This window comes from Pinus tabuliformis, chromosome X (assembly GCF_031772625.1).
Source record: "Pinus tabuliformis cultivar Carrire ecotype Pingquan chromosome X, CPIR1, whole genome shotgun sequence".
Lineage (NCBI taxonomy): Eukaryota > Viridiplantae > Streptophyta > Pinopsida > Pinales > Pinaceae > Pinus > Pinus tabuliformis.
This window is the reverse complement of record NC_142308.1, coordinates 1,751,442,115-1,751,469,054: the sequence shown is the minus strand read 5'-3', so window position 1 is coordinate 1,751,469,054 and position 26,940 is coordinate 1,751,442,115. Positions and strand designations below refer to the sequence as shown.

The 26,940-nt window shown below is 38.2% G+C and overlaps 1 protein-coding gene across 1 annotated transcript in view; it reads left to right on the top strand.

The window, feature by feature from the left end:
• LOC149146800 (uncharacterized) overlaps positions 1-26,940 on the top strand; it is a 158,260-nt gene that overhangs the window by 29,876 nt on the left and 101,444 nt on the right. Inside the window, exon 2 of the mRNA XM_089447293.1 lies at positions 25,268-25,512. Coding sequence (XP_089303419.1) covers positions 25,268-25,512 — 245 coding nt within the window. The remainder of the gene's footprint in view (positions 1-25,267; positions 25,513-26,940) is intronic.

Genomic DNA, 26,940 nt, shown 5'->3' with positions numbered 1-26,940 from the left:
TAGAATAAAATTTACTAAGTTCAGGGATGAACTTGGTATCTGTTGTAATGTATCTTTGGATCATAGGGGGGAATGTTAGATGATCCAAAAATAAAATATTATCATAGGTTATAAAGTTAGAATAAAATAATTATTAATTTAATATTTTAAATTAATAATTATTAATCTAGAATATTTAATTATTAAATGTAGACATTTAGAATTAGAATATTGTTGTAAAAAGATATTACTCTACAAATGTGTCGTATCTTATGCTTTAATTTAGGAGAATTGTTAGTAAGTTGTTTAAATAGCTTTTATTGTAAATGGACACTTGTTATTTTATAAGTGATCCATAATTAGAGGTAGTTAGGACATTGAGCTTATAAATAGCTCATTGCAAGAGTGTTTTGTTGTTCGGGTGTAAACTCTTGCAAAATTCCAGATGTAATTTATTTTCTTATTAATAAAATTACGTGTCTGAGGACACTTCTGCCATTATGAGGAAATGTGGTCTGCCTGTACTCAAGAAAAAGCTCGTCTTGCTTTGATAGGAGGTAGGCAAGAAGATGGAGAGAATACCACCTCAAATGCCTATTCTGCATATTTCAAGACAAAAAGGAGGAAATAAGAAATTTAAAGGGTCAAAGAAAAATAATGGGAAATTTGACCTTTCTAAAATAGAGTGACTATCATTGTCACAAAATGGGACATTACAAGAACCAATGTCTTGATAATCCTAAGAACAAGAAGAGAGAAAGAGGCCAAGCTATGGTTGCCACTAATGAAGATCCTCCAAAGAAGACCAAAGTTAAGGATTCTGAAGTCAAATACTTATTCGATTAAGTCTTTAGGGATGTTATCACTTGTATATCCTTTGTCTATAGTATAGGTCATTATTTTCAGGTTTTGTAGAAATTTCTCTTGTAATTAATTCTAGGATTAATCTTTCTTTTGATACCTAATAGAAAGTTCTTGAACTGTTTTGATAAGTTGAAAAAATCCCTCACAATGTCTAGATAGATGCAAAATCAAGAGGGAGCTTCTATTTTTCTCAAAAGATAAGTATTCTTTATTCCTTTCATTACCTCGTTGATTTCCTCTGTATATTTAGCTTTGTTTTTGTTACTTGATTATAATCCTTTCGTTGTGTTTTCTAATGGCAGAAGTGTCCTCAGACACGTAATTTTATTAATCAGAAAAAAAAACAATTACATAATTGATTTTGCAAGAGTTTACACCCGAACAACACAAACACTCTTGCAATGAGCTATTTATAAGCTCCATGTCCTAACTACCTCTAACTATGGATCACTTATTAAATAACAAGTGTCCATTTACAATAAATGCTATAAAAACCAACTAGCTAACAAATCTCCTAAAATAGAGCCTAAGATACGACACATTTGGAGAGTCATATCTAGTTACAACAATATGCTAATTCTAAAAGTCTCCATTAAATAATTAAACATTCTAGAATAACAATTATTAATTTAATATCTTAAATTAATAATTATTTTATTCTAATTTTATAACCTATGATAAAATTGTATTTTTGGATCATCTAACATTCCCCCCTATGATCCAAAGATACATTACAACAAATACCAAGTTCATCCTTGAACTTAGTAAATTTTATTCTGCCAAGCGGTTTCGTGAAAATGTCGGAGATCTGATCTTCGGAAGGACAATAAATTGGCTTGAGGACATCTTTGGCAATGAGAGATCTGATATGATGATACTTGGTGTCCACATGCTTTGTCTTTGAATGAAAAACTGGGTTCTTGGCAAGTTTGATGGCTGACTGGCTGTCAATGAATAACGATGTAGCTTCTGCTTGAGAAATGCCCAAGTCCTGCAAAATTTGGCGCAACCAAACAATTTCACATGCTGCTTCCCATGCTGAAATGTACTCTGCTTCTGCTGAAGAAGTGGCCACTGTAGCTTGTTTCTTACAACTCCAAGATACTGCTGCTGACCCCATGTTCATTAAATAACCTGATGTTGATGCTCGATCATCAATACTCCTAGCAAAGTCGGCATCAGAATATCCACCAAGTACAAAATTTTTAGTCTTTGTGTAAAGAAGACCAAAAACTTTTGTTCCTTGGATATATCAAAGAACTCTTTTGGCTGCATTCCAGTGGCTGTCTCGTGGTTCCTGCATAAAACGTGAAAGAATACTGACTGCATAAGATAGATCAGGACGAGTATTTGTCAAATAAATCAAGCTGCCAATCAACTGTCTGTAAGTTGTACTATCCACCTTTTCCCCCCCTTCAAATTTTGAAAGTTTCAAGTTTTGCTCCATGGGGGTAAGAACGGGCTTGCAATCCTGCATGCCAAATCGCTGAAGAACCTCTGCTGCATACTTACTCTGAGAAATGAAAATATGATGTGGACGTTGGAAGACTTCAACTCCAAGATAGTAGTGAAGTAATCCCAAATCTGTCATCTTAAAACCTGCATGTAACTCATTTTTCACCTGTGCAATATGACCATCATGGTTGTCAGTAATGATCAAATCATCTACATACATAACAAGAATTACCAGATATTTTCCCTATTGTCGCACATACAAAGTATCATCAGATTCACTTCGTTGAAAACCAACTTTCTTAAGGTAGTCATCCATCTTTGCATACCAAGCTCGGGGAGCTTGTTTTAATCCATATAAAGCCTTAATCAATTTGCAGACTTTATGTTCTTGTCCTTCAATTTCAAAGCCTGGCGGTTGGGTCATATACACTTCCTCCTGTAAATCTCCGTTGAGAAAAGCACTTTTCACATCCATTTGATGAACTTTCCATCCTTCCTGAGCGGCCAATGCAAGTGTTAATCGGATGGTGTTCCATTTAGCTGTAGGAGCAAAAGTTTCCTCATAATCAATGCCTTCCTGCTGCGCAAAACCTTTTGCGACAAGTCGAGCTTTATACTTTTCAAGTTCTCCCTTTTGATTATACTTAATTCTGTAAACCCATTTGCATCCTATGGGTTTAACATTTGCTGGACAATCAACAAGTTTCCAAGTGTTGTTATCAATTACTGCTTGATATTCTTCAACCATAGCCTGTTGCCATTCTTTGTGTTTTACTGCTTCTTTGTATGTGGAAGGTTCAGTCAAATCATTTGCTATCAAGGCAAAATTGCCTTCACTTCTATGTGCCCTTCTGGTGCCTGTTTTATTCTGCTCATCAGGCTTTACATCTTTCAAAAGTTGAACTGCCCATTTTGGTAGTTGGTGCTCACTTGTTTGTGCTTCTGTAAAGTCTCCATCATTGTAAAGAGGATTAATATAAACTGATGTTCATCGTTCAGGTGAAGAATGTGGAGAATCACTGTCAGAAGAACTGCTGCTGCTTGGAGATGCGGATGAACTGCTAGAAGACTCAGATGATGTTGTTGATGTAGATGGACTGGATGACTCATCTTCAGAGGAAGGAAAATCTAGTTCATACCAATTTGGTGAAGTTGGTTGACTTTGCATTTTTCCATTTCTTTTACTTCCCTTAGTTTCTAACTTGTGAAGAAGATTTTCAATTTCTTCAGCACTCCTACATTCAGTTTCATCAAAAATGACATCCCTACTCACAATGAATTTTCCATTGGTCAAAAGACGATACCCTTTCTTCTCATCGGAATAGCCAATCATTATGCATTTTAAACTTCTTGAGTCAAGCTTAGTTCGTTTTTCTTTTGGAACTAAGGCATAACACACTGACCCAAAAACTCTAAGATGTTTAACTCGAGGTTTGAAACCAAACCAAGCTTCATAAGGTGTGATTCCGTCTAAAGAAGCAGTTGGAGATCTGTTTCTTAAGTAGACAGCTGTATGTATTGCTTCCGCCCAATATGTTGGACTTAACCTTTTGAAAGTTAACATGGATCTCGCCATGCCTAACAAAGTGCGATTCATTCTTTCGACTACTCCATTTTTCTATGGAGTGTAAACATTAGTAAGATGTCGTCTTATGCCATTTTCACTGCAATAAGTTTTGAATTCATTTGAAGTGAATTCTCCCCCATTATCTGTCCTGAGAGTACCTATCTTTTCTTTGACTTCATTTTCAACAAGTTGGCGAAAAATTTTAAACTTATCAAATGCTTCTGACTTGTTCTTCAAAAAGTAAACCCAAGTCATTCTGCTGAAATCATCGATGAATAGTAGGAAATATTTGCATCCACCAAAGGAAGTTTGTAGTGGTCCACAAACATCACTGTGAACTAGTTGTAGCCGCCTGTTTGCACGCCATGAACTTGTTGGAAAACTTTCTCGATTTTGTTTGCCATAAATGCAAGCTTCACATTTTGCATTTTCCCTTTTGAAAGTGGGAAGTCCTTTAACCATTCCTTGTTTCTGCAATTGAGAAAGACTCTCAAAATTCAAATGTCCATATCTTACATGCCATAGTCTTATAGGTGAAATACCTGTAGTCACTACCCCTGCAAAATCAAAATGCCTTGGAATAACTGTCCCTTTCATCCGTAACAGTTTTCCATCTTCATAACTTGTCATGACTGTTTTCAAGTTCTGTTTGATTGAATTAATCTTGACTAAACCATCTTCCATAATCACCTGATGTCCTGCTTGTCGAATCGTGACTAAAGAGAGCAATTTTTTCTTAAAACTCGGTACATACCATACATTGGAAATAATTTTTTCTCCAATACTAGGGAGAAAAACTTTAACTGCTCCTTTTCCATAAGGAGTATGTTTTGTATCGTCAGCAAGAAAAATGGAATTAAGTTGGCAATCTTGAAAATTCCAGAAAAAATCACGTCGACAAGTCATGTGCTGAGTTGCCCCGGAATCCAAGATCCAGGCATCTTCATAGTCACTTCTAAGATGGGATGAAAGTTGTGATGCTGGTGAGGAAGTAAAAACATATTCTGAGTTATCATCATCTTGATCATTTGCAAATTGCGCTGAATGCTGCTGAAACTTGGGAATTTTATTAAGTGAAGTTCGACAATCTTCAGCATAATGGCCAACTTTGTTACATCTTCGACACACAATTTGACTTAAGTCTCTTCCTCTTCCTGAAGATTGTCCTCTGCCTCTGCTTTGACTTCTATTTTGAGATTGTCCTCTACCTTGATTATTATATCCTTGTCCTTGAAAATTGCCTCTTCCTTGGTTGTTTCCTCTACCTTGAAAATTATTCCTTCCTCCTCTGTTAAAATTGTTTCCTCTGCTTTGGCTTCGACCTTGATTATGTGATGCTTGATTCTGATTCCATCTGCCTCTGTCTCGAGAACTATCTGCTGATGACTTACTAGTGCTGGTCTCTGTGAGAAAAACATCTTCACCAACTTTCTTCTTCTTCCCAAAAGTTTTATCATGTTGAGTTAACATTTCACAGAGTTCATCAAACTTTAGTTTCTCTAATTTCCCAGTTACTTGTAGAGTCTCCAAAAAATGCGTGTAGGAAGAAGGAAGTCCAGCAATTACAATTGTGACCATAAAGCTATCATCAATTGTGGGAAAACCAGCATTAATAATTTCTTGCCTGATATTCTTAAGTCTTGAGATATATTCAAGAACATCACCGCCTTTAGTTAATTTTTGTTGCAACAATTTTAATTGTAGATCGACTTTCTTTGATTCAGGCTGAGTATCAAAGAGGTCTTTAAAAGTTTTCAAAGCAGACCATGCATCTATAGCATTTTCTATATGGACATACATTTCATCATTCACAGAAGATTTAATAAGAGCTAAGGCTTTAGCATTCTTGATTTCCCATTTTGCTAGTGCAGCTGCATCTGTGGGTTTATTCGGCTTAACATCTCCATCACATATACCCTGCCATAATTCATTGTAAATGAGAGTGCTTTTGATGAGTCGATGCCATGTTTTATAAGATTTTGTGCCTTCAAGTTTGTCGGAATCAGAAAACAAATTAATCAACTTAGACATTTTAGCGTTGAAGCGTCGCACCAAGAATCAGAACAGAAATGACAAGATAGTCAACACAACACACCACGCAAAAAAACACGATCTATCGGGGCTTGGCCTTGACCCTCGAATAGTCGTCAAAACAGGAGACAATTGACTGAGCTTTGCACTTGGCTCTAGTCAATTTCTCAAATTTTTACAAGGCAACTTTCAAAATTTGACTTTTTACAATGGTGCTTTTGCACAATATGGTAAAAAAGAAATTACCCCCCCTCAAAGTAAAATTACTTTGAGTTACAATGTGATGATCCCAAAGAACTTCTTAAAAACAAATTACCCAACACACCTTATCTCTCCAATTTACAAATTACAAATAAAACTCCTTATTATTCCAAAAAATTTCAAAACATCACCCTTATTACTCCATGACAAGGCTTTTAAAAAATACTTTTAAAAAGCTCACTCATCACTCTATTACAAAGCTTTAAAAAATACTTTTATAAAGCTCACCTTATTTCTCCCAAAAAAAATCACTTATTACTCCCACTCACTTATCACTCCCAAAAATATATATATGACATACACTATCCTTTATTAACCTTATGATCACATTATAAACACCTTTACAAAACAATGTGATAAAACTTTCAAATCACTTTCCAAAAGTGATTTATAAAAAAATGACGTGAAGATTTAATTTGGGAAAAGTAAGTAATATGAAATAATTATTTAATGACCTGTGAGTGAAACGATTTTTGTTGGCTCCTTCACGGCTTTCCTTTTCACAGCCTTAGAGAGATCAATGTCTGCCGTTCGAATTCCCGCGATCCAATCAGAAGCGAGGCAAGAGATTGCAGATTTATATCAGAAAGGACTCCGCTAATGCTCTGCTATATATGCTGGCAGATCTCAAATTTTAGGCGTCCCCATTTCAAACGTGGTTAGCGTGTATCACAGCGAAGCAGACGCTGTAGCCAAGTACATGTTTTCTTCCAGGCTTATCTGGAATTCCTCCGTTTTTTTTAACTCGCAGTCCTCAATAATCACATGGCCTATGGAGACAATGGTGCTTCCTGGGAGCTTAAGAAAAGGTCCATTTTGGCATTTCCGCGCACACAGATCCGCTCATATGATCAAGGAGGAGGACGACGCAATCACCATTACTGCAATTCAAAACCCTGAAATAACGGTTCCTGCATTCTGAGAGTCCCTGAAAGTGGGGTTACATGCTGAAAATGATCCCAATTAGAGGCAACAAATAATCCCAACAAATAATCAATGATCGAAAATCCTCAGGCGGCCCGTTTCATCAGGATTTGTTGGCCCAATGAGGAAGTCTCCAAAAGGAAGACATGAGCTATGAAAGAAGCTTTGTTGCAAAGAGAGCCCTTCAAGGTTTGTAAAAGAAGCCATTCAAGGTATGTCCTGCATATTGAAATTTGAAACAACTCTCCTCCATTCTGGAAGATAGGTACGAATGAAGGAAGGTACGATCATTGAGTCTTAATATGAAAAGTATGAAATTTATTTATGAATTTTTCATGTTCTAAGTTCCTAGGGTTTGTTGAGAGTATTATTATTTTAGGGTTCCTAACCCTTAGATTGAATCAACCGTAGTGACTGTAATATTTATTGTTTGTTTCCTCTTATGTAAAACCCTAGCCTTTTGATTTTTAGGGTCTATGACAAAACCCTAACAAAGGTTGATGTAAGAACTTAGGGCATGAAAGTGAAACCCTAGGTATAAATGTTTTTGCTATGATTAAAAGCCTAACAAGGTTTAGATTTTGAATATTTATGGTTTAATTCCTTATTGAAGTATTAATAACCCTAGATGTTTTCCTTGAGATACATAGTTTGATAAAGTTAATTTCATGCTCTTGTACATATATATTTGTGCTTGGTTGTACTTGCTGATGAGATTTGTAGGTACATAGTTTTCAAGAGGTTGTAAAGATTAATGGCCACCTCATACTGGATGATGACTTTATGATGATATTGAGCATGATGAAAAAAGGGAGTTGTAAGAACTTTGATGACATTGAAGTTTACATTGATGACCTTGTTGCCATATGAATGAAGTTTTGAAAGGTCGAAGTTCTCCGATAATATGATGATGCAAAAGAAAGAGCCTGTGTAGCTGGAAGAATGAAGTTGTTGATGATGTACTTATTTCCCTAAGTTGAGAGGTAGCTTGGATGTATTTCTTTTATGAAGAAAAATGTAGATCCTCCATAGTTCAGAAGGAGGACATGATGTATAGTAAAGACTATGAAGAAAGAATAAGATCAGAGAATGGCTAAAGCACTACTAATGGTTAATCTTGTTTGATGAAGTTGTGAACAAAAACTCTCTGTGGTTTTGAGCAGTGCTGAGGCTGAGTTTGGTGTTGCTTGAGAGGTTGGAAAAGGAAGCTTATGTTGACATTTTTTTGGATATTATGATGAATTAAGCAACATCAGAATGGTTGAAGACTCTAGATTTTATGCTAGCATATTGATAGTAAGAACCAATATATTGGAAGTTTGATACTAGTTGGGGTCGTGGAGCTACAACATGTTCAGATGGATGAACAAGTAGCTGATATGTTGATCACTCCCTGCGAAGTTTGAATATTTGACTAAGCATGCTTGCATTAGTGGACATCTTTGATTTGGTTGAGAGGGAGAGATGAATAGCTTAGGCTGCATGCTTGTATGATGGTACTTGGGAGGACATCTTGGCCTAGTTGGTATTGAGATCTCATTTATAGTTTGGCCTTGATGATGCCTGATCCCAATGTGGGAGGGTGTCTTGGTCTTGAGGATATGGAGCTCTGTTTTAGTGATATCTTGACCTTGATGAGACCTAGATCCCTGTGAGGGTTGTTGTCTTGGGATGGAGGCCTAAATGGTATTTATATCCAGCTGGATTGATACCAGGGCTGTAGCTTGATGGTACCTATAGTGGCAAGTTGCCATGATGACACCTTAGTCCTTGTTGAGTTAGTGTCTTGGCAGATAGCCTTTGATGTCACTTGATGATACCTTCGCAATTTTTGACCTTGATGGTATCTGATATTGGATATGTTGTTGTACTCTTCTTGGAACACTTCAAATTGGGGTCATCCTTGTACCGGTTGAACAATTATGAATATCTCCATAGTTAAGAGGGAGTGTTGAAAATGCAACTAGTATCGGTCTTCATAATTATTGTCTAGCTCATGACATAGTGTAATCCGTATGTATTTGTAAAAAGAAGAAAGAAAAATTATTTCATGTAAAATGATCATATATCTCTCCTCCACCAAGTCGGCGTCATTGAAGGGATTCAACCACATCAGAAGATTATATAAGCAGTGTGTTCGACATATTGTGGCATCCCTCCAAGCAAGATTCGACCTGCAATCCCAAGGAGTGCGAAGGCAAAAAAATGAAGAGAAAAGGCTTATAGAAGGAAGGAAAACCCTAGCGAAGGAAGGAAGAACCTTAGTGAAGAAAGGAAGGCCGATTTCCTCTTATTTTGGCTCACCCGTGCGAGAATTTTCAGTTGTAGGAGGGCTGAAAATTGCAAGTCTATAGTAGAGGCCGAAATTTTGATGCAGGACAGTGGAAATCTGTGATTGAAGCAGGATTGAAGAGGGTTGACTTTTGTTGACTAGAAGTAGACTTTTGTCATCTTGAAAGGACTTTTTTGAGAGGTTGACTTGTGCAGTCTTTGTCGTGGTCAAAGGGTCTTGGTTGTCTCATTTGATTTGGTTCTAAAGGAAGAGAAGAAATTTTTTGGGTTTTCCCTTAAAAGAGGTGTTTTGCCTTCGCTGAGAGCCTACATCCTATCTCCTTGTTTTGATCTTCATGCCTACTTGTTGTTTTGATTTTCATGCATTTATGTTTTGGTAGTTGCTTGATGATAAGTAAATAAAAGAAGACATAAAAGAAAATAATAAGAATACTAAGAAAGCACAAGTACTTATCAAAGACAAGAAATTCTTTATGCATTTCTTATTGTCTAACACTTATGGCCCTTTCACATCAATGACAACTTTCTTCTAACATTACAAACTTGTGGATAGACCATGCATGGAATTTTCATGCGTGTGGATGGAGAGAAAGATGCTTGGTGAGACAAGGTCATGGATGACAGGAGCTAGATCTAATGGGCACAGAGAGCAACTGCATGGTTGAGGTAGAGATAACCGAGATGGCCATGTAGTTGAGCAGAAGGTGTGTTTCCAATGCCGAATTTTGTAGCATTGCGTTGGGCTGCATCGAAAGCCCTCACAATTGTCAAGAGACAAATGAAGGTTACAACAATTCGTAGGCGATCAATTGGAGCCAATCGGCCTAAGCTCGATTGCCATAATCCATGGTTTTGTCAGTAATGCGTTTTCTTTTCTCTATAACAATGGCACTTCTGGTTGAGAAAACTATGTCTGGACGTGAGTACAAGGTGAAGGATCTATCCCAGGTGGATCTTGGGAGGTTGGAGATTGAGATGCTTGGATCGAGGCCATGTGGAGATGCTTAGAATGGCAGAACCCGTGCAAAGGTCGAGTTACGTGAACAGAGGAGTCCTCGCAATGGAGCGGCCAAAACCCATAGCCGCTTGTCAAGTCGCTTGCCGTGCTGTTCAAGATATGGCTGCACAAAAAGGAGAACCCACAAGGACTGAAGAGAATGTGGAGTGGGATTGAGTGTTGTGACTGGATCTAATGGAGAGTCAGACAAATTTTCATTCTAGTTACGGTAATGTTACTTGTTATGATTATGAGAGAGCAGGTCCAGTCTCAGGTTCCCCGTTTGGTGACTTGCGAGGACTAAAGAGAATGGGGAGCAGATTGAGCATCGTGACCGGATTTGGTGGAGTTAGATGGATTTTTGTTCTAGGCGCGGTGATGTTACTTGTTATGATTTTGAGAGACTAGGTGCAGTCTCAGGGTGTTGGCGTGGTGATAGCAGGGGTTATGAGTTTGAAAGGCTTGGTTCAAGCTCATGGCATGGTGATGTCTACGATTATGACTGTGAAAGGCTAAGATCAAGTTGTTGGCTAGGTGATGTTCAGTTGTATGAGTTTGCAACACTAGGGTCTTGTTGACCATTGAAAGTTGTACCTAATTTTTTTTGTTTTGAAGACTCTATGCCTGAGGATATGTCAGAGGCTTCACGTACCATCAGAGTTTTTTAACTCTATCTTCTTCTTCTCATCTTCCTCTACGTTGTACTCAGATTCCACGTGAGTATAAGGCGAAGAAACTATCCCAGGTGGATCCTGGGAGGTTGGAGATTGAGATGCTTGGATCGAGGCCATGTGGAGATGCTTAGAATGGTAGAACCTATGCAAAGGTCGAGTTACGTGAATAGAGGAGTCCTCGTAATGAAGGAGTGGCCAAAACCCATTGTCGCCTGTCAAGTCGCTTGCCGTGCTGTTCAGGATATGCTGCGGAAAAAGGAGAACCCACAAGGATTGAAGAGAATGTGGAGCGAATTGAGCGTTGTGACTAGGTCTAGTGGAGAGTTAGACAAATTTTCATTCTAGTTACGGTAATGTTACTTGTTATGATTATGAGAGAGCATGTCCAGTCTCAGGTTCCCCGCGCGGTGACTCGCGAGGACTAAAGAGAATGGGGAGTAGATTGAGCATCGTGACTGAATTTGGTGGAGTTAGATGGATTTTTGTTCTAGGCACGGTAATGTTACTCTTTATGATTCTGAGAGACTAGGTGTAGTCTCAGGTTCTCGGCGTGTTGATAGCAGGGGTTATGAGTTTGAAAGGCTTGGTTCAAGCTCATGGCATGGTGATGTTTCAGGTTATCACTGTGAAAGGCCAAGATCAGGTTCTTGGCTAGGTGATGTCGAGTTGTATGAGTTTGCAAAATTAGGGTCTTGTTGACCACTGAAAGTTGCACCTAATTTTTTTTTTTGAAGACTCCATGCCCGAGGATATGTCAGAGGCTTCACGTACCATCAAAGTTTTTTAACTCTAACTTCTTCTTCTCATATTATTCTATGTTGTACTCAGATTCGACAAGCCCTACGAGGATGATGTAAAGTGATGCTAGTGTGATGAATTGAGTCATGTAACAGGCCTAGGTAAATTGGGACATTGTCATCGAGTGAGTTTACTTTGGGAGGTTTATTTTACTCGGTTAATTATTAGGTACTTTTGAGGACTTAATAATTAATTGAGTTTTTAACTTTTTTCCTCAAAGCATAATCTCAAAGCTGGGGTGCGGCTTGATGGCAAGGCCTTGGGTGAGTCCTAGTGTCTAGAGTCATTGTATATTAACATACTAGATCACTTGTAAAATTTCGCGGAATTTGATTAGGTTTACGGGTCAGTTTTTTAATTTTCAAAATTTCCTGTTGGTCAGAAACTATGTTGCGGGGGAGCGCTCCCCCCCCTCGATCCCGCTCCCAATCCGTGCTCCGCGCGGGAGCGACTCAGGAGCGGGTCGGGAGTGCGCTCCCTAAAATTTTTTTCGCTCCCTGCCTTTTCGGGAGCGTTTTGCTTTTTTGCATTTTTTTTTGTAGTAATATTCGAAATGCATTTTTTTTAAAAAGAAACAAGTAATTTTTGAGTGGGGCAGCTTAATGATCAAGTCTAGACCCTAGTATTGATATGCTATTCATGGTAATGTTAAATTCTTAAAGTAAAAGTGATATTTTCCTTAATCTTCATTTTCATCCTTTTACTTAAATTTTTAACATTACCATGAAATGACTCAGGATGTTTGAGAGTGGTTTCGGCCTCATTGGATTTCATATGAAGAAAGTAGAATTTTAGATTTCATTCAAAATCCAGCAGACTTATTAGTTTTTCAGGATTTCTGGATTGGGGATTTCAATGTTTCGATTGAATTTTGTCATGTATTAGGGTATGGAACTCGTATTTAATCAAGAGCACCAATCCCTCTATGTACCTTGATGTTAGTGACATTAGTTGTCGAACTCCTCTATCATGACCCTCCTAAAAATGTACGCATCACTCAAACAAAATCTTGACTTGACATGCTATGCTTTTTGTATCTTATGTTAATGTTTAGAGGGTGATATTAATGACAAAGATCCCTATACAAATACAGAGGCAATGACAAAGATACCTCTGGATATTAATGCTTAGAGGGTGATATTAATGACAAAGATCCTGATTTTCCAACAAGACTAAAAAATTAGACATTTCTCGTGGTGGCAAGAGGCCCAAGCATAAGAAATAGATAATAGATTTACTTCTCTTTTCTAGTTTCTAGTTTCTAGTAGCTTTCATAACTATTGACTCTTTCATATTTATTATGATATTTTTTTAAACAATATATGACAATTTAAGTTTGAAGTTGGCAATTATAACTCATTAGTAATGAATTATGAATATGATGCTTCATGAAAGTTGAAAGTTGTTTCATTTCATTTCATTTTATAACATTTCATTTCATGGTAGATATTATTTGTTGTAATGGTTACACTTAGCTTACAAGTACAACTTTGGTGATCAATGATGATAAATGTTATATATTGAATTTTGAAAGCTTGAAACTTTAAGATTGATGAATCATGAGACTCAATATGTTGTATGTTACTATGTTACTAACTTGTGGACGTGGTTGATGAAGATTATAACTTCTAGATGATTGTTGTTATATGGTTAAATTTATGTTTTTTTTTTTGTTTTTTATATCTAATTCATTATTCTACATGTTTTTGTTGACATATATGTATCAAAATATGAAAAATATATATATTATATAAAAAACGCTCCGGGATTCGCTCCCAAACTGGGAGCTTTTGAAAATGTCGCTCCCGCTCCCGCTCCCAAGTAACATTGGTCAGAAATTTGAATAAATTTTGATTGTAAAATGTAACAAGTGATGTCTAGGGAAATTGTATGGGGTATGTGTGATCAAAATTACACCTCTCACCTTCAACTTTCTACTAAAACACTTTGAGGGGTAAAAAATAAGTTATAGACTCTCAAAACCCACTTTTTTTAAGTTTAGTGTAAAATGTGGCAATAAATTAGCCCAAAAACTAAATAAATGGAGAAAAATAAAAGACTCCATGTGACAAAATGACATGGTTACTTGGGAATTATCTCAAGTCAAGAGTCAATTCAAAGCACAAATGGAAGATGATTTGACACATGACATCATTAAAGCATTGAGCACATGGGGAAATCAAATTCCTAGCTACAAATGAGGAAATCAATTTTGTGACTTGGCAAATCGAATTTCATGGAGATAAATGTATATTGGGGAATATCTTGATGAATATTTGATTAAGAGTTTGTTGGAGGGTTGTCTCCACTCTAACTCCACTTCTTCCTTCATTTCTTGGCTTCACACATGGAGAGTTCGAATTTCTTGAAGGAGATATGTTGGGCCAGCTAGAGGAATTCGATTTGGGTGAAGTGCACATGTATGTCATAGCTACTCTCCACTTGGAATTTGACTTGCTCTTCTTGGGATCTTCTCCAACTCCACTTGTCACATCGTTTCTCATTGGGATTTCCTCCCAAATTTGTATAAAGAGACCCATTGGGCTTTCATTATGTATTATGGATACTAGCTATTGTGCTTGAAGAAGCGCCGCTGCCTTGTACACTTTCAATATATATATATATATAGACTTTGTGGTTTCATTCATGAGGTGTTCTTCCTTCTTGAGTGTGGTATGGATTTTTGATCATTGCTGTTATTTCCTTCTACTTATGTTATGATCTAATTTGTTTCCATATACTCTTAGATATGTGTTGATGTAAAGCTATCTTGCATTGACATATGATTTAGAAGTTTGCTTTAGATATGGAATGCTCTAGTTGGTTTCACATAAATCTCCAGAATTTCTTATCATTGTTTATTGCTAAATCTATATGGAACTAATTTTTGGTTGAAGTTTTGTAGAAGGAACATCTGCTTTGGATCAAAGATCAAGCGTGAGGGGAAGTCTTTGGAAAGACCAACCCTCACTTGATACACTTTTGAAGGAACTCTCATTTGTTCTTTGAACCTCATAGTTTAATCTTACAAATGGTTTTGTAGGGGTGTTAGCCATGGATTGTATACAAGCTAAGTATTCTAATATTCAAATAATTTTTCTTAAATCTTGTGCTTCATTGTTTCAAATGTGCTATTTCAAGAGCTTGATAATGGCCAAGCAAAGAGGAGAGTCTACTCATACTCTTTAGCTTGGCTATTGTAGATTAGATTTTGTACACATTGCATTTTTTAGACTAATTTTTGACACACATTGCATTTTTCCGACTAATTTTTGACTAACATTTGACTTGTCTTGCAACCCTTGTTTGAAGTGTTTGCTAACTCATCTTTGTGGTAGATTTTGAGGAGCAAGTGCTTGAAACATCTAACAAATTGTTTGCAGGACCTTTTGCGCATTTTGGGACTGAATTTTAAGAGGGTTGTGGGCACCTAAGGCACCAATTTTCTGCAAGGCCGAGTTGCATTTGAGGGAAACAATATTTTTGACTAGGCCGTGGGCTTTAGGAGGCTCATCCTCCCTTGTCCAAGCGAAATTTTCCACCATATTTGAGGCTGATTTGTTGCTGCAAGAAAAGTCTCTTGAATTTTCAGATTTGAAGAAGTTTCATTCGTAATTGTGGTTGCGAAGTTTCACATTGTCTAAGGAGGAGATTCAGATCTTATGAGTCATACCTTTTTAAAGCTTCTCCTTCATACATTGGACATCCTTTGAGAGGCTTCTCCTTCATTCATTGGGAATTTCTCCCATGGTATCCCACCTCCTCATTTAGGAGGACTCTATTGGGTGGAGTGATTTGCATGTTCTAGTTCTTGACTTTCACATCTAGTTTACTTGCATGCACATTTAATTTGCTAATCTAATTCACATATGGTTAATGTTTAGACTTAACACAACACTCACATTTCCTTTCATTTGCTAGTTTAAACTAATCAAGTTTTGCTATTTCATTTCTTGAGCTCTTGCATTGTTCGATTTATTGTTGCTTAAGTTACAAGATTTGCAATTTATTTTTGAGCAACTCATTTTATGTGCAAGCACTTTACATTTTTGGCAAGCTTTGATTTGTTCACTAATCCATTTTATTTACTCAACTTGGTGAATTGATTCATAATTATCTGGGTACACGCTTCATCATTTTGTCAACTTATGCTAGATGTTGTTTTGATTATTGTTGATATATCCTTGGAGCATTAGCTTGTCATCATTTATTGGAAGCAACTTACTTTGAGCAACTTACTTGTATCATTTCACTTAGCTCATTTACTTGCAAACGATTGGTGAAGTACATGCAAAACTTGTGAAGTAATATTGAGTTAGTTCCACTTAATCTTCCATTGAAGTTATTGGTGCAATTTATTTTGAGCATTATCTCATTTCACTTATTTTTTGAAACATTGCTATCAACACTTCTCTTTGGAAAGCAATAACATTCAAGCATCTCATTTAGGCATTCTAGTTTAGACTTGCACATTTAAAATTTACATCCAAGCATAAGTTTGGTTGTATAGACATAATAGGACAAAGTTTTTCTTTGAAAATTTCTTCCATTTGGTACGGAGTAAGATAAAGTGTGTGACCCTGCAGTTATGAAGGTGGCTTTGTCCCCTTGTAGGAACGACGACACACATGATTTGTAAGGATTAGGAGAAGGTTATCGTTAACGACAAATTTTGTACCTCCTTAGCCTCTCTTCCTTGCAAGTCACCCCAATCTTTACTCATTTGAAATAAGTTGAAGGGAGAATCTCTCACTTCAGAATATGCATATAGATTAAAATTAAACAAGATAATTGCATCTCACCTTAGCTTAGCTAGTTTGCATATCATTTTAATTCACTTACTTTAGAGCACATTGCAATTTACTTGCAAATTTATTTATCTCATGTGCTTTTCATGGTGAAAAATATCACTATCTATTGAAATTATTATCTCTTGTTGTTTAGTATTTCATTTAGTAAGTGCAACATCTATTTTTGCAAGTAATACTTTTGCACCCATTGAATCTCATTTGCAAGTTCAAGTTATCTTTCCTTTAAAGTAGCATATTGCAATTAGTATAGATTTTCATCTTGCCATCTTTACTGTACTTGACAAATTGCTATTACATGTGCTTGATGTTTATGTTTATGATCATGGAATGACATTTTCTTTACTTGAACAGTTCTTTACAAGTACGATTTGTACCTTGCAAGTGATATTTGATATTTCTTCTAACATTGTTTTATTTTGCAGGACTACTTGTCATTTTACTCTGAATATCTATTTGAGCAAGTAATTATTATTTCATTTGAGTAATTATTTATAAGGCACTAGTTCACATGCTTATCTCCTGAATGTTGTATTGATTATCATCTTTATATTGCTCATATATTCATAAGCTTGCTCATATCTTGAAGTAGTCTCACTAACCTTAGTCTCCTAGAGAACTCACATTTTCATTTAACCTTCATAGGTGACAACCCCTTCTCTTAGGTTGCCACCAAGTCATACTTTGTGGGGTTGAGGATTTTTCCCACACTAACCTAGGTATGCAAGCGAGGCGGCAACAGGTCTAATTCAGGGTACGGTGATATATCAAGAGGGCCTTCATGCTTGCTATCTCAATAGAATGGTTGCTAGATTTAAAAAAAAAAGCAGAAAGCGAGCATAATAGGGTTATATAAAAGCACATGTCTTAGTTAAAGATTCAAGGTAGTGGTGGATGGTGTGTGCTCTACACAACAAATTGGTATCACTTGGAGTGATGTGAAGGGCCTAGGGTACTATTTGTGTTTGTGGCCTGAGCATGCAAGAGGAAAGCATGAAGGCAAAGGAGCGTCGGATGTGCAAAAGTGAGAGGATGAAAAAGGAGAGCAACAATGAAAAAAAATATTATAATGAAGTTGAAATTTTAAATTGCATGTAAATGGGCATACTACTGTAAGGCTTGGCAAGGCATGCGTACCCCTGGGAAATTGGTGGCAATTTCTGATGTAAGACCTAGCTGATAGGGGGCATGTGGATAGCCTGGGTATAAACTTTGAGGGGGGGTAAGGGCTAGAGTGAGTGAGACTGACTCACTTTGCTAGTTTGGTTGGATTTGGTCAAGGAAACCCCAAGTCAAGGTTTAAGGGGGGATTGTTAAGTAAACCTGACTTGGGGATATAGTCAAAGTTGACCGCGTCAAGGGTAGTGCTTTTGGGTCCATGGCTTTTTGGTTGACCATGGTAATTTGCGCGTGGATTGCATGTAATGGAGCCTTTAAAAGGCTGGGAACATTTCGTTGTAATGGGCCATTGAGGTGAGCGGTGAAGGCTCACTTGACCGACTTGGCCAAGGTTTTGGCCAATGACTAATGGAATTCCATTGGCCTGAGTTTTTCTGCAAAATTGGGGTTTTCCTAGGATTAATATTGTGTGCATTATGTGTTTAATGCTTGTATTGTTGTTGGTTATTGTTAATGTTCCTCTCGGTAATTTTATTTTTTCTCTCTATTAATTTCTACACTCCCACGATGCCTTACCCTCTTAAGTACTCTATAGACACATCAAGTCATCTCTTGTCGACGAGGATTTGAATTGGGCCATTGGAGAGGACATCTACATTTTGTACATCTAGGTTACTTTGACCTCACCTTCGGAGAGCCTAGGGGAGAAGATGCCTTTCTACCTAGAGCACTTTTGGATTAGCAGGATGGAATCATTGTTTGTCCCTCATACACTTGTATACATTGGATGCATTCACTCTGGATACCTCTTGGCCAATTTTGGGTTGGCTATCTTAGACTTCGAGTGGAGACAGATCACCATATTCCTCGACCAAATAGGATTTGCTAGGCATGCCACCTACATGAGTCAAATATAGAGTTGCACCTTATTTTTAGGTGCCCCTTCTATGACATCAGAGGATGCTACCACTACCTCTATAAGGACTTGGGGGAATCCCTCTTTGCTTTCTTCTGATATTGCGATTAGAGATGCCTTACCCTCTTCAATGGGGAGATTCAACCACAAATCTCAGTTCTTGCACATCTTGCCTTGCCATGAGACTAGATTACTTGGAGGAACACCTCATACTTCCTTCTAATTGGGACAATAAGATACAGGTAGAGCCCAAAAGTACTTCAAACTGTAGAGTGGTGCAACTTCATGTCTCCCCTTACATCTCCTCTGTAGAGATCAACTGATATCATTGAGGATGATTTGAAGGTGTCAAACTAGGACTTAGACCACACATCCTCATACTAAATAGTAACACATAGACCAGCTCTAGATGAATCTAGAGTAGTTTGGGTCTCACCTGTAAGATTAACTCCCAACTTCAGTTGAGCAACCAAAGATCTATTTGAGGTTTCTTTCTTTTGATCTTGGATGGTAAAAGAGTAGGGCTCCATTGCTCCTAGTTTATCACCAAGATCATGTTGATTTCTGGTGGCGGCATCAGATGTGCTCTATGTCTCAAATTTTGCAGGGAGGCTTGGGCATATGTATTCCAAAGAACCCAAAAAACGTTTTAGGAAATTCCACTCGGAGACAATTTTATTAAAATAATTAATTATTTTTAATGGGCCAACAGGGGCAACGCAAAATTAGTTGGGGAACTCGTTGGTTCAGATACCGAATCAGCCGAGACTTGCAGTGTAGAGTGAGGTAATCTCACTAATTTCTTGTGCCGAGTGATATTCTCTGTAACTAGATTGTCGGAAAGGCATACAGTAGTTGTATTCAGAAATACTTTAGCTTAATAATAAAAACCCTTAGATCTGCTGCACCGGTTTTCCCACATTGGGTTTTTCCGGGGACGTTTGTCCAAAAACAACTGTGTCATTTGTGTGTATCTTTCTCTATTGTTTAGTTTCTTGTTTCGATATATTATTTGCATGGTGTAGGCTGCAGTGTATGTATTTCGATGTTTGCTGTAGGAAACTGCAAATAACTTGTTCATGTAAATCTAACAAGTAGAAGAAATATCATCATTGCTGCAGTAGGAATGTTGATTTGGGGTAGCATCAGATGTGCTCTAGGCCTCAAATTTTGCAAGGAGGCTTGGGCACATGCATTCTAAAGAACCCATAAACCGTTTTAGGAAATTCCACCCAGACACTATTATATTAAAATAATTAATATTTTTAATGGGTTCCTAAGTCTAAAGTTAAGAAAATTAAAATATTAATGGGTATTAATCTAATTGTGGGTGAAATTTCTAGAAAAAGACGGAGATCAAGTCAAGACGATCTGAGCCTTTGATTATGAGTTAATCTACGCTGTTGGTCGTCCAACAAGAAGATATAAGAAGGGGATTGAGGGTCATTTGGAAAATACACCAAGAGATCAAGAGATTGAATTTCTGAAGTGATAAGTTCTTAGGAGGAAATTCTGATTGAGGAGATTTCTTGCAGAGAGGGGCAGTGAGTATCTGGAAGAAAGAAGTTTTCCTGGGTTGAGAGTACGAGGCAGAGAGAGGGCATAACAACGTCTAGAGAGAGGCAGACGCTGGCCCACCAAAGTTGAAGCAGTGGCAGCGCAAGCCTTAGAGGGAGATCGAATTCATGCTGAGGAAATCGTGTTTCAGTGGTTGGGAGCCGGGGTGTAAGACCGGGAGGCAGAGATTCAGATTTTTCAGCTAGTAGAGGGTCCAAAGAAGGAGCAACGTGATACCCAACAGGGGTGACGTGGGAATTGTGTAGGAGTGACGCAGTTCTGCACAGAGGATACGCAGAGGCTCTAGTTCAACGTGATCAGACTCAAATTCTCCCAGTGACAGGGTGAGATCATTTCACCATTCATTTTGTCCAGTTTCTCTCGGTATCAGATTGCTAGTTGAGCATCCAAGAATTGTACTCAGATTTTCTCCTACATAATAATAAAACCCTTAGATCTGCTGCACTGGTTTTCCCGCATTGGGTTTTTTCGGGGACTTTTGTCCAAAAATAACGGTGTCTATTGTGTTGTATTTTCTTTCTTGCTCAATATTTTGTTTCCACTTATAATTTAATTAAGTGAAGATTGCAGTAGTATTTACTTCGATATTTACCATAGAACACAATAAATAACTTGTATGGATTAACAAGTAGGAGAAGTAACATTGGTTTGCTGCAATAGGGGTTCCTCTTGAGGAATTTTCACAAGGAATTCCTGGGTTTAAGGAATTTTCACATGGTATCGGAGCAGTGCAGATGAAGCAAGAAGAACAGTGCTAGAGAACCCAATGCTGGGTAGAGAAGGCGATCGAAATAGCTGCAAGAGGCAGCAGTTCGAATCCGCAGAGGGGTTTGAGCAGTCCAAGCCGGAGGGTTGGATTTCGAGGCAGTCTCTCTCTGAGTGAGTCGACAGAGAGAATGGCTTGCAGATCGAAATCTTACTGTGGCAGAGGGAGCAACGCTGAAATCTCAGTGTGAGGAAAGGCTGGTGGGATGCAATTTTTCTGCAGGGCATTTTTGCTCGGCAGAAAGACGTCAGAAGAGAGAGAGAAGCACAACGAGGGAATTTTTCCTCAGTAGACCTCCCGCCAAGAAGTCTGTTTTCTTAGTGATTGAGCAACAACAGTAAGAGCAAAGAGGAGCAGTTCAACATTTTCGTGGCAGAGATGGCAACTAGTGGGCTGGGAGATTAGGACAGTTTGGATGGAGCATCCAACTACGTCATCTAGAAGGCAAGAATGTCATTCCTTCTAGATGAGCATTCTCTCAAGACCTATGTCAACAGCGTGGTGGCTGCGCCTGCAGATTTAGATCTGTTGAAGAAGTATCAGGCAGAAATGACGAAGGCCAAGAGGATGTTCTTGGATGGAGTAAAGGATCACGTGGTTTGTCAAATCGCTAACAGAGGGACTGCTAAGGAGATGTGGGATGCCTTGGCAGTGCTATATCAAGGATCGTTCGAGCAGCGGAAGATGTACTTAGAGCAAAAACTGAGATCTGCACAAATGCAGAAGTGGGAGTGCATAGATCCGTTCCTCATGAAGCTTCAAGAGACCCGTGACGAGTTAGCAGCTGTGGGGTCTACACCTCAAGGGTCCGAGTTGGTTAGACTGGCCATCAATTCAATCTCAAATGAGTGGCAAGTCTTTGTCCAGAGTATTCTGGGCAGGGTGACTTTGCCAAATTGGGATGAAATGTGGGAAACTTTGAAGCAAGAGGACCTGAGGAGAGACTTGGTCAAGTGTAAGCTTGACGGGAGCAACAACAGTGGGTCAAAGCCCAAGGAGGAGGATGAGAATGCAACCCTTGCATCCAAGGGGCAGTAGGAGCAACGAAGGAGGAAGAAGAACGTCTCAAAGGTAAAATGATTCAGGTGTGGTGAAATGGGTCACTACGCAACACAGTGTCCTCTCAGGAAGAAGGACAAAGATGAGAAGCACGATTTGAAGGCTGCACTCACGAAGATCGAGGAGGAGTTCACCATGACAGTCAAGATACCTCCAAGAGGGAGGTGGGCTGATTTAGAGCTGTAGTTCGAAAGAGATACAAATGGGCAAGATCCTTGAGGAGCCCACCTCTCGAATCAATTCCTTGCTACGGAGCCTAGATCAGAAGTAGCAGGATGGACCAGTGTTAGTTGGTGCAGAGGAGTGTTGGAGCAACAAATTCAATGGCTAGAACGCCATGTCTGAGCAACGTAGTGCAGAGTTGCAGCAGCAATGCAGTGGCTTCAGAGGGACAACGTAGGACTAGCTGCAGTCAGATCTTCAACATTGAGATGCATCTATGTTGAACACTGGTTCAGAAATTTGGGATGTTTTTCCATTGCTGATGTAGTAGCAGTAGCAGTAGCAGTTTGCAGTGCAGGGGTAGTTGGCAGTGACAGTGCTAGCAGCAGCACGAATGCAAAAATTCATAGGGAGTTGAGGTACGGATGTAGTGTTGACAGTGGCAGTGACAACAACAGTACAGTTGCAGTAGCAACGTAGTAGTTGGTGGACAACATGTCATACATCAACAACACAAAGGACGATGTTATGAAGTTAGGGTGATGCTTCAGTGGGAGGCATTGTTAGAGCACATTCCTCGCTAAGAGAGTGTGTTGATTTTTGGTAGCATCGGATGTGTTGTAAGTCTCAAATTTTGTAGGGAGGCTTGGGCACATGTATTCCAAAGAACACAGAAAGCGTTTTGGGAAATTCCACACAGAGACAGTTTTATTAAAATAATTAATTATTTTTAATGGGACCCTAAGTCTAAACTTATGAAATTAAAATAATTAATGGGTATTAATCTAACTCTGGGTGTAACTTCTAGAAGAAGACGAGGATCAAGCATAAATGATCTTAGCCATTGATTAGCTTCTAATCTGGGCCGTTGAATGTCAACGAGAAGATTGTTTAAGGAGGCTTGAGGGTCATTTGGAAGATACACAGAGAGTTGATTAGTCGGATCGAATTGTTGAAGCTAGAGGCAACGCAGTGATTTGTAGTGATCATGCAGAGAGGGGTAGAGGAAGTTTTGGCTAGAGGATCTTCTCCGGAGCCAAGAATACTCAGCAAAGAGGCAGAGAGACACACAAAGGAGGTAGTGCAGAAGGCTGAGAGAGTGACACAGAGCCAGGAAGGGCTCACACGGGCCCCACGCAGAGCAGCACAGAGGCTTTCAGCGCAAAAGTCCGAGTTTGCTGAGGAGGCTGATGTTTTTGAGCCGGGAGGGCTGGAAAAGGCTTCTGAGGGCAAATCAATTCCCAGTTGAGCTGACACAAGGCCTTAGAGGCTGATGCAAGCCCAACAGTGGCAATGCAGAAGTAGTCGGGGAACTCGTTGGTTCAGTTGCCGGATCAGCCAGGACTTGCAGTGTAGAGTGAGATAATCTCACTAATTTTTTGTGCCGAGTGAAATTCTCTGTAACTGGATTGTTGGAAAGGCATCCAGTAGTTGTATTCGAAAGTACTTCAGCTTAATAATAAAAACCATCAGATTTGCTGCACTGATTTTCCCACATTGGGTTTTTCTGGGGACGTTTGTCCAAAAAAAAAAACTGTGTCATTTGTGTGTATCTTTCTCTATTGTTCAGTTTCTTGTTTCGGCATATTATTTAAATGGTGTAGGCTGCAGTGTATGTATTTCGATGTTTGCCGTAGGAAACTGCAAATAACTTGTTCATGTAAATCTAACAAGTAGAAGAAATATCATCACTGCTGCAGTAGGAATTCCCGGGCTTAAGGAATTTTCACAGATCATATCGTGAGTTTCCACAATGGTACCTAAGGACTTTGACGATGATCTAGTGCCCTGGTCATCCCCTCGCCCTCAATCATTAGGCCTAGAGGATTTTGACGCCATTGACATCATCCTCATGTTTCTCTCTCTTGATCAACATCAAGAAGTCTAAATTTCCTGTCTTGGACTCTCACTTTGTATCACTGCGCCGATGATACTGTTATATATCCTTTGATGTTTGTTAGACCTAGTGATTAGCTTAGTTAGATACTTATCCATGCTGCACTTTTTCTTTAGCTTTCTTTATCTTGGTTTCAGCATTACCTGGAATTGCTTTTGAACTCCCACATTGTATTCACATTGAATGTGTCTCTAGGTCCCCTTGACATATTTTTGTGGTCATATGTTGGACATTAATAAAATATTTTATCTTATCTCGTCTCTTCTTCCCACTGTCAAATTCACTGGCATGTATACTATTGAGCTTCAAAATTCATCTTCAATGTTTCAAATCAAATCAGTGAGATGTGTTTCTGTTTGTGGCTTTGCCAAATTGCTATTGCAGTGAAAGCTGTTTTCAAGGTGCCTCATGTCCATCCATGCCCTTCACAGATTCATATCTAGTCTCCTTACTTCCTAAAATATTTCCAGTACTGACTGTAAAAATCTCTGCTAAGATAGCAATGTGTTGATCATGTTTGCATTTAGAGGCAATTTTCAAAGGCTTGACACTGCACTTGTGAGAACATAGGTGGTGGAAGCTTCTGGCATGTGTCAAGACTCAAGAGAACCATGCCTGGGTCCACTCTTTATCTTGCTTTGTTGGAATTAACTTGTATCAGGCAAAGAGGCCATAAGTTTGGGGTCTGCAATTGACCTGGAGTTAAAGTCCTATTTATATTTGCTTATAAAAGTTAAAGTATAACATTTGAGTTGAATGCATGTTTTGTAAGAAGTTTCTTTTTGAAATGCTGGCTGATTTCTTATAAGAAATCTGTCTTCGATTTATTTCCAGGTTTCAATTGTGGATGAACTAATTGACCTGGATTTAAAGTCCTATTTGTATTTGCTTATAGAAGTTGACTGTTGAAGTATAAGTGAGTTGAATGCATGCTTTTGTAGGAAGTTTGTGTTTGAAATGCTGGCTGATTTCTTATAAGAAATTTGTCTTTGATTTATTTCCAGGTTTCAATTATGGATACTCTAATAGGCGCCTTTTTCTTAGCAAATTACAAAGCCTGTGAGATCTGTTTTAATTGATCTAGTTTCTCATATTTGTTGTGCTTTATCTAAATTTACAGGTTTTAGATTTTGACTTTGAGAAGTTCTGCTCAGTATCTCTTTCAAACTTGAACGTTTATGCTTGCCTGGTGTGTGGAAAATATTATCAAGGAAGAGGTCGGAATTCCCATGCGTACACTCACAGTCTTGAGGCAGGTCACCACGTCTATATCAATTTACGCACAGAAAAGGCTTATTGTCTCCCAGATGGATATGAAGTGAATGATCCTTCACTTGATGATATTCGTCATGTCTTGAACCCAAGGTTAGAATGATAAGATTATCTGTCTTGTTTGTTGCTTGTTTCAGGTTCGAGAATACCTTTCTAGTCTGCTTTATTATTTTAGCCTAATATTACAGCTCATATAATATATGACAAATGATTATGCCTTCGCAGCTATAATATTTTTAGGTTCTTGTTTTATTTTCTGCTGCAGTTTCAAATACACCGAAAACAACATTTTTCTTATGGCATGATAGCACTATGACTAGTGGCATTTCATATGAGTTAATTTTGACTTCGTATTCTACACATGTTTATAACAATTCATGGATTGCTTCTTTTGTGGTTAGTTTGCACCTCCATGTATTTAACAACACCAGTGATTGCTTTTGGTCATTTCTGTCCTTTTTAAAATAAATGTTTCCTTTATTTTATGGCTTGTAAAAACCTCGGAAACCCCCAGGCACTTATGTATTTTTCAGATGGTATCTGTTGTAAACCTGTTGGCACTGATTATGGGACCTGATCTGGAAACGACATCGGGTGAGGCATGCAATGGAACAACCAACCTGGGGAATTGACCCCGAAACTCCTTGCATGAAGTTTAAAGCACTCAACCATTTGAGCTAGTTCACTATGCTACCTTTATACTATAATTTATAAGATATAAAATGTACATTAAATTGAAATCAGGCTGAATTTTAATTTTTAACTTTCAGTTACAAATAACCTTGATTTGTGTATACCCAACTTTGCTGGTCTGTACATTAACTCTCCCCTCACCATTCAACTCTTCTATCCCTTGTCCATTTCATGCCGGCTTTTTGATTCTCATGCTTTCCAAGGGATTGGCTTCATGTTTTGTTTCCTTATTAGCTTCTGGTTTTCAAGGGCATTTTCTTGATTCTCAACTCTAACCATTCTCTGTCATCTACCTTTGTTTTCATCTCATTCTTATATTTCTAGTGGGAACATTTTTGCAGCTGATCTTCTCTTGACACTATTGTACCTTCTCCTTCATCATGCTGGGACAGTTCGAGATTTCTTTCTTGATTGTTCATACCCATCTCTGCTACAGTTTGCCAATGTGCTTATAATTCTGGATACAGGATCTGTTCCACTGCTTGCTTGCCTAAATGCTTCTCTTTTCTAATATCTTACTTCTTTAGTTCACCCATCCGACAGTGTCCATGTGCCAACCTCAGAGCACTTCCAGTATTAACTGCTCTTTCAAATTTAACGTATCTGTGTTGAGAATAGATGCTTCTCTATTTTTGAGTTTGCTTTTCCAGAATTAGCTTGGTGCTATCTTTAATGTTAGTTTTGATTTTCAACAAATGACATGGGCTAGTGAAGCTTCCAGTTTTAGATATGGGGTCCACTTTCCTATGGAGGTGTACGCTTTCATGTCGATCAATTTTCCTTGTGGACACACTTCTCTATGTAGTTGGCTTATGCATGAAGGAACAT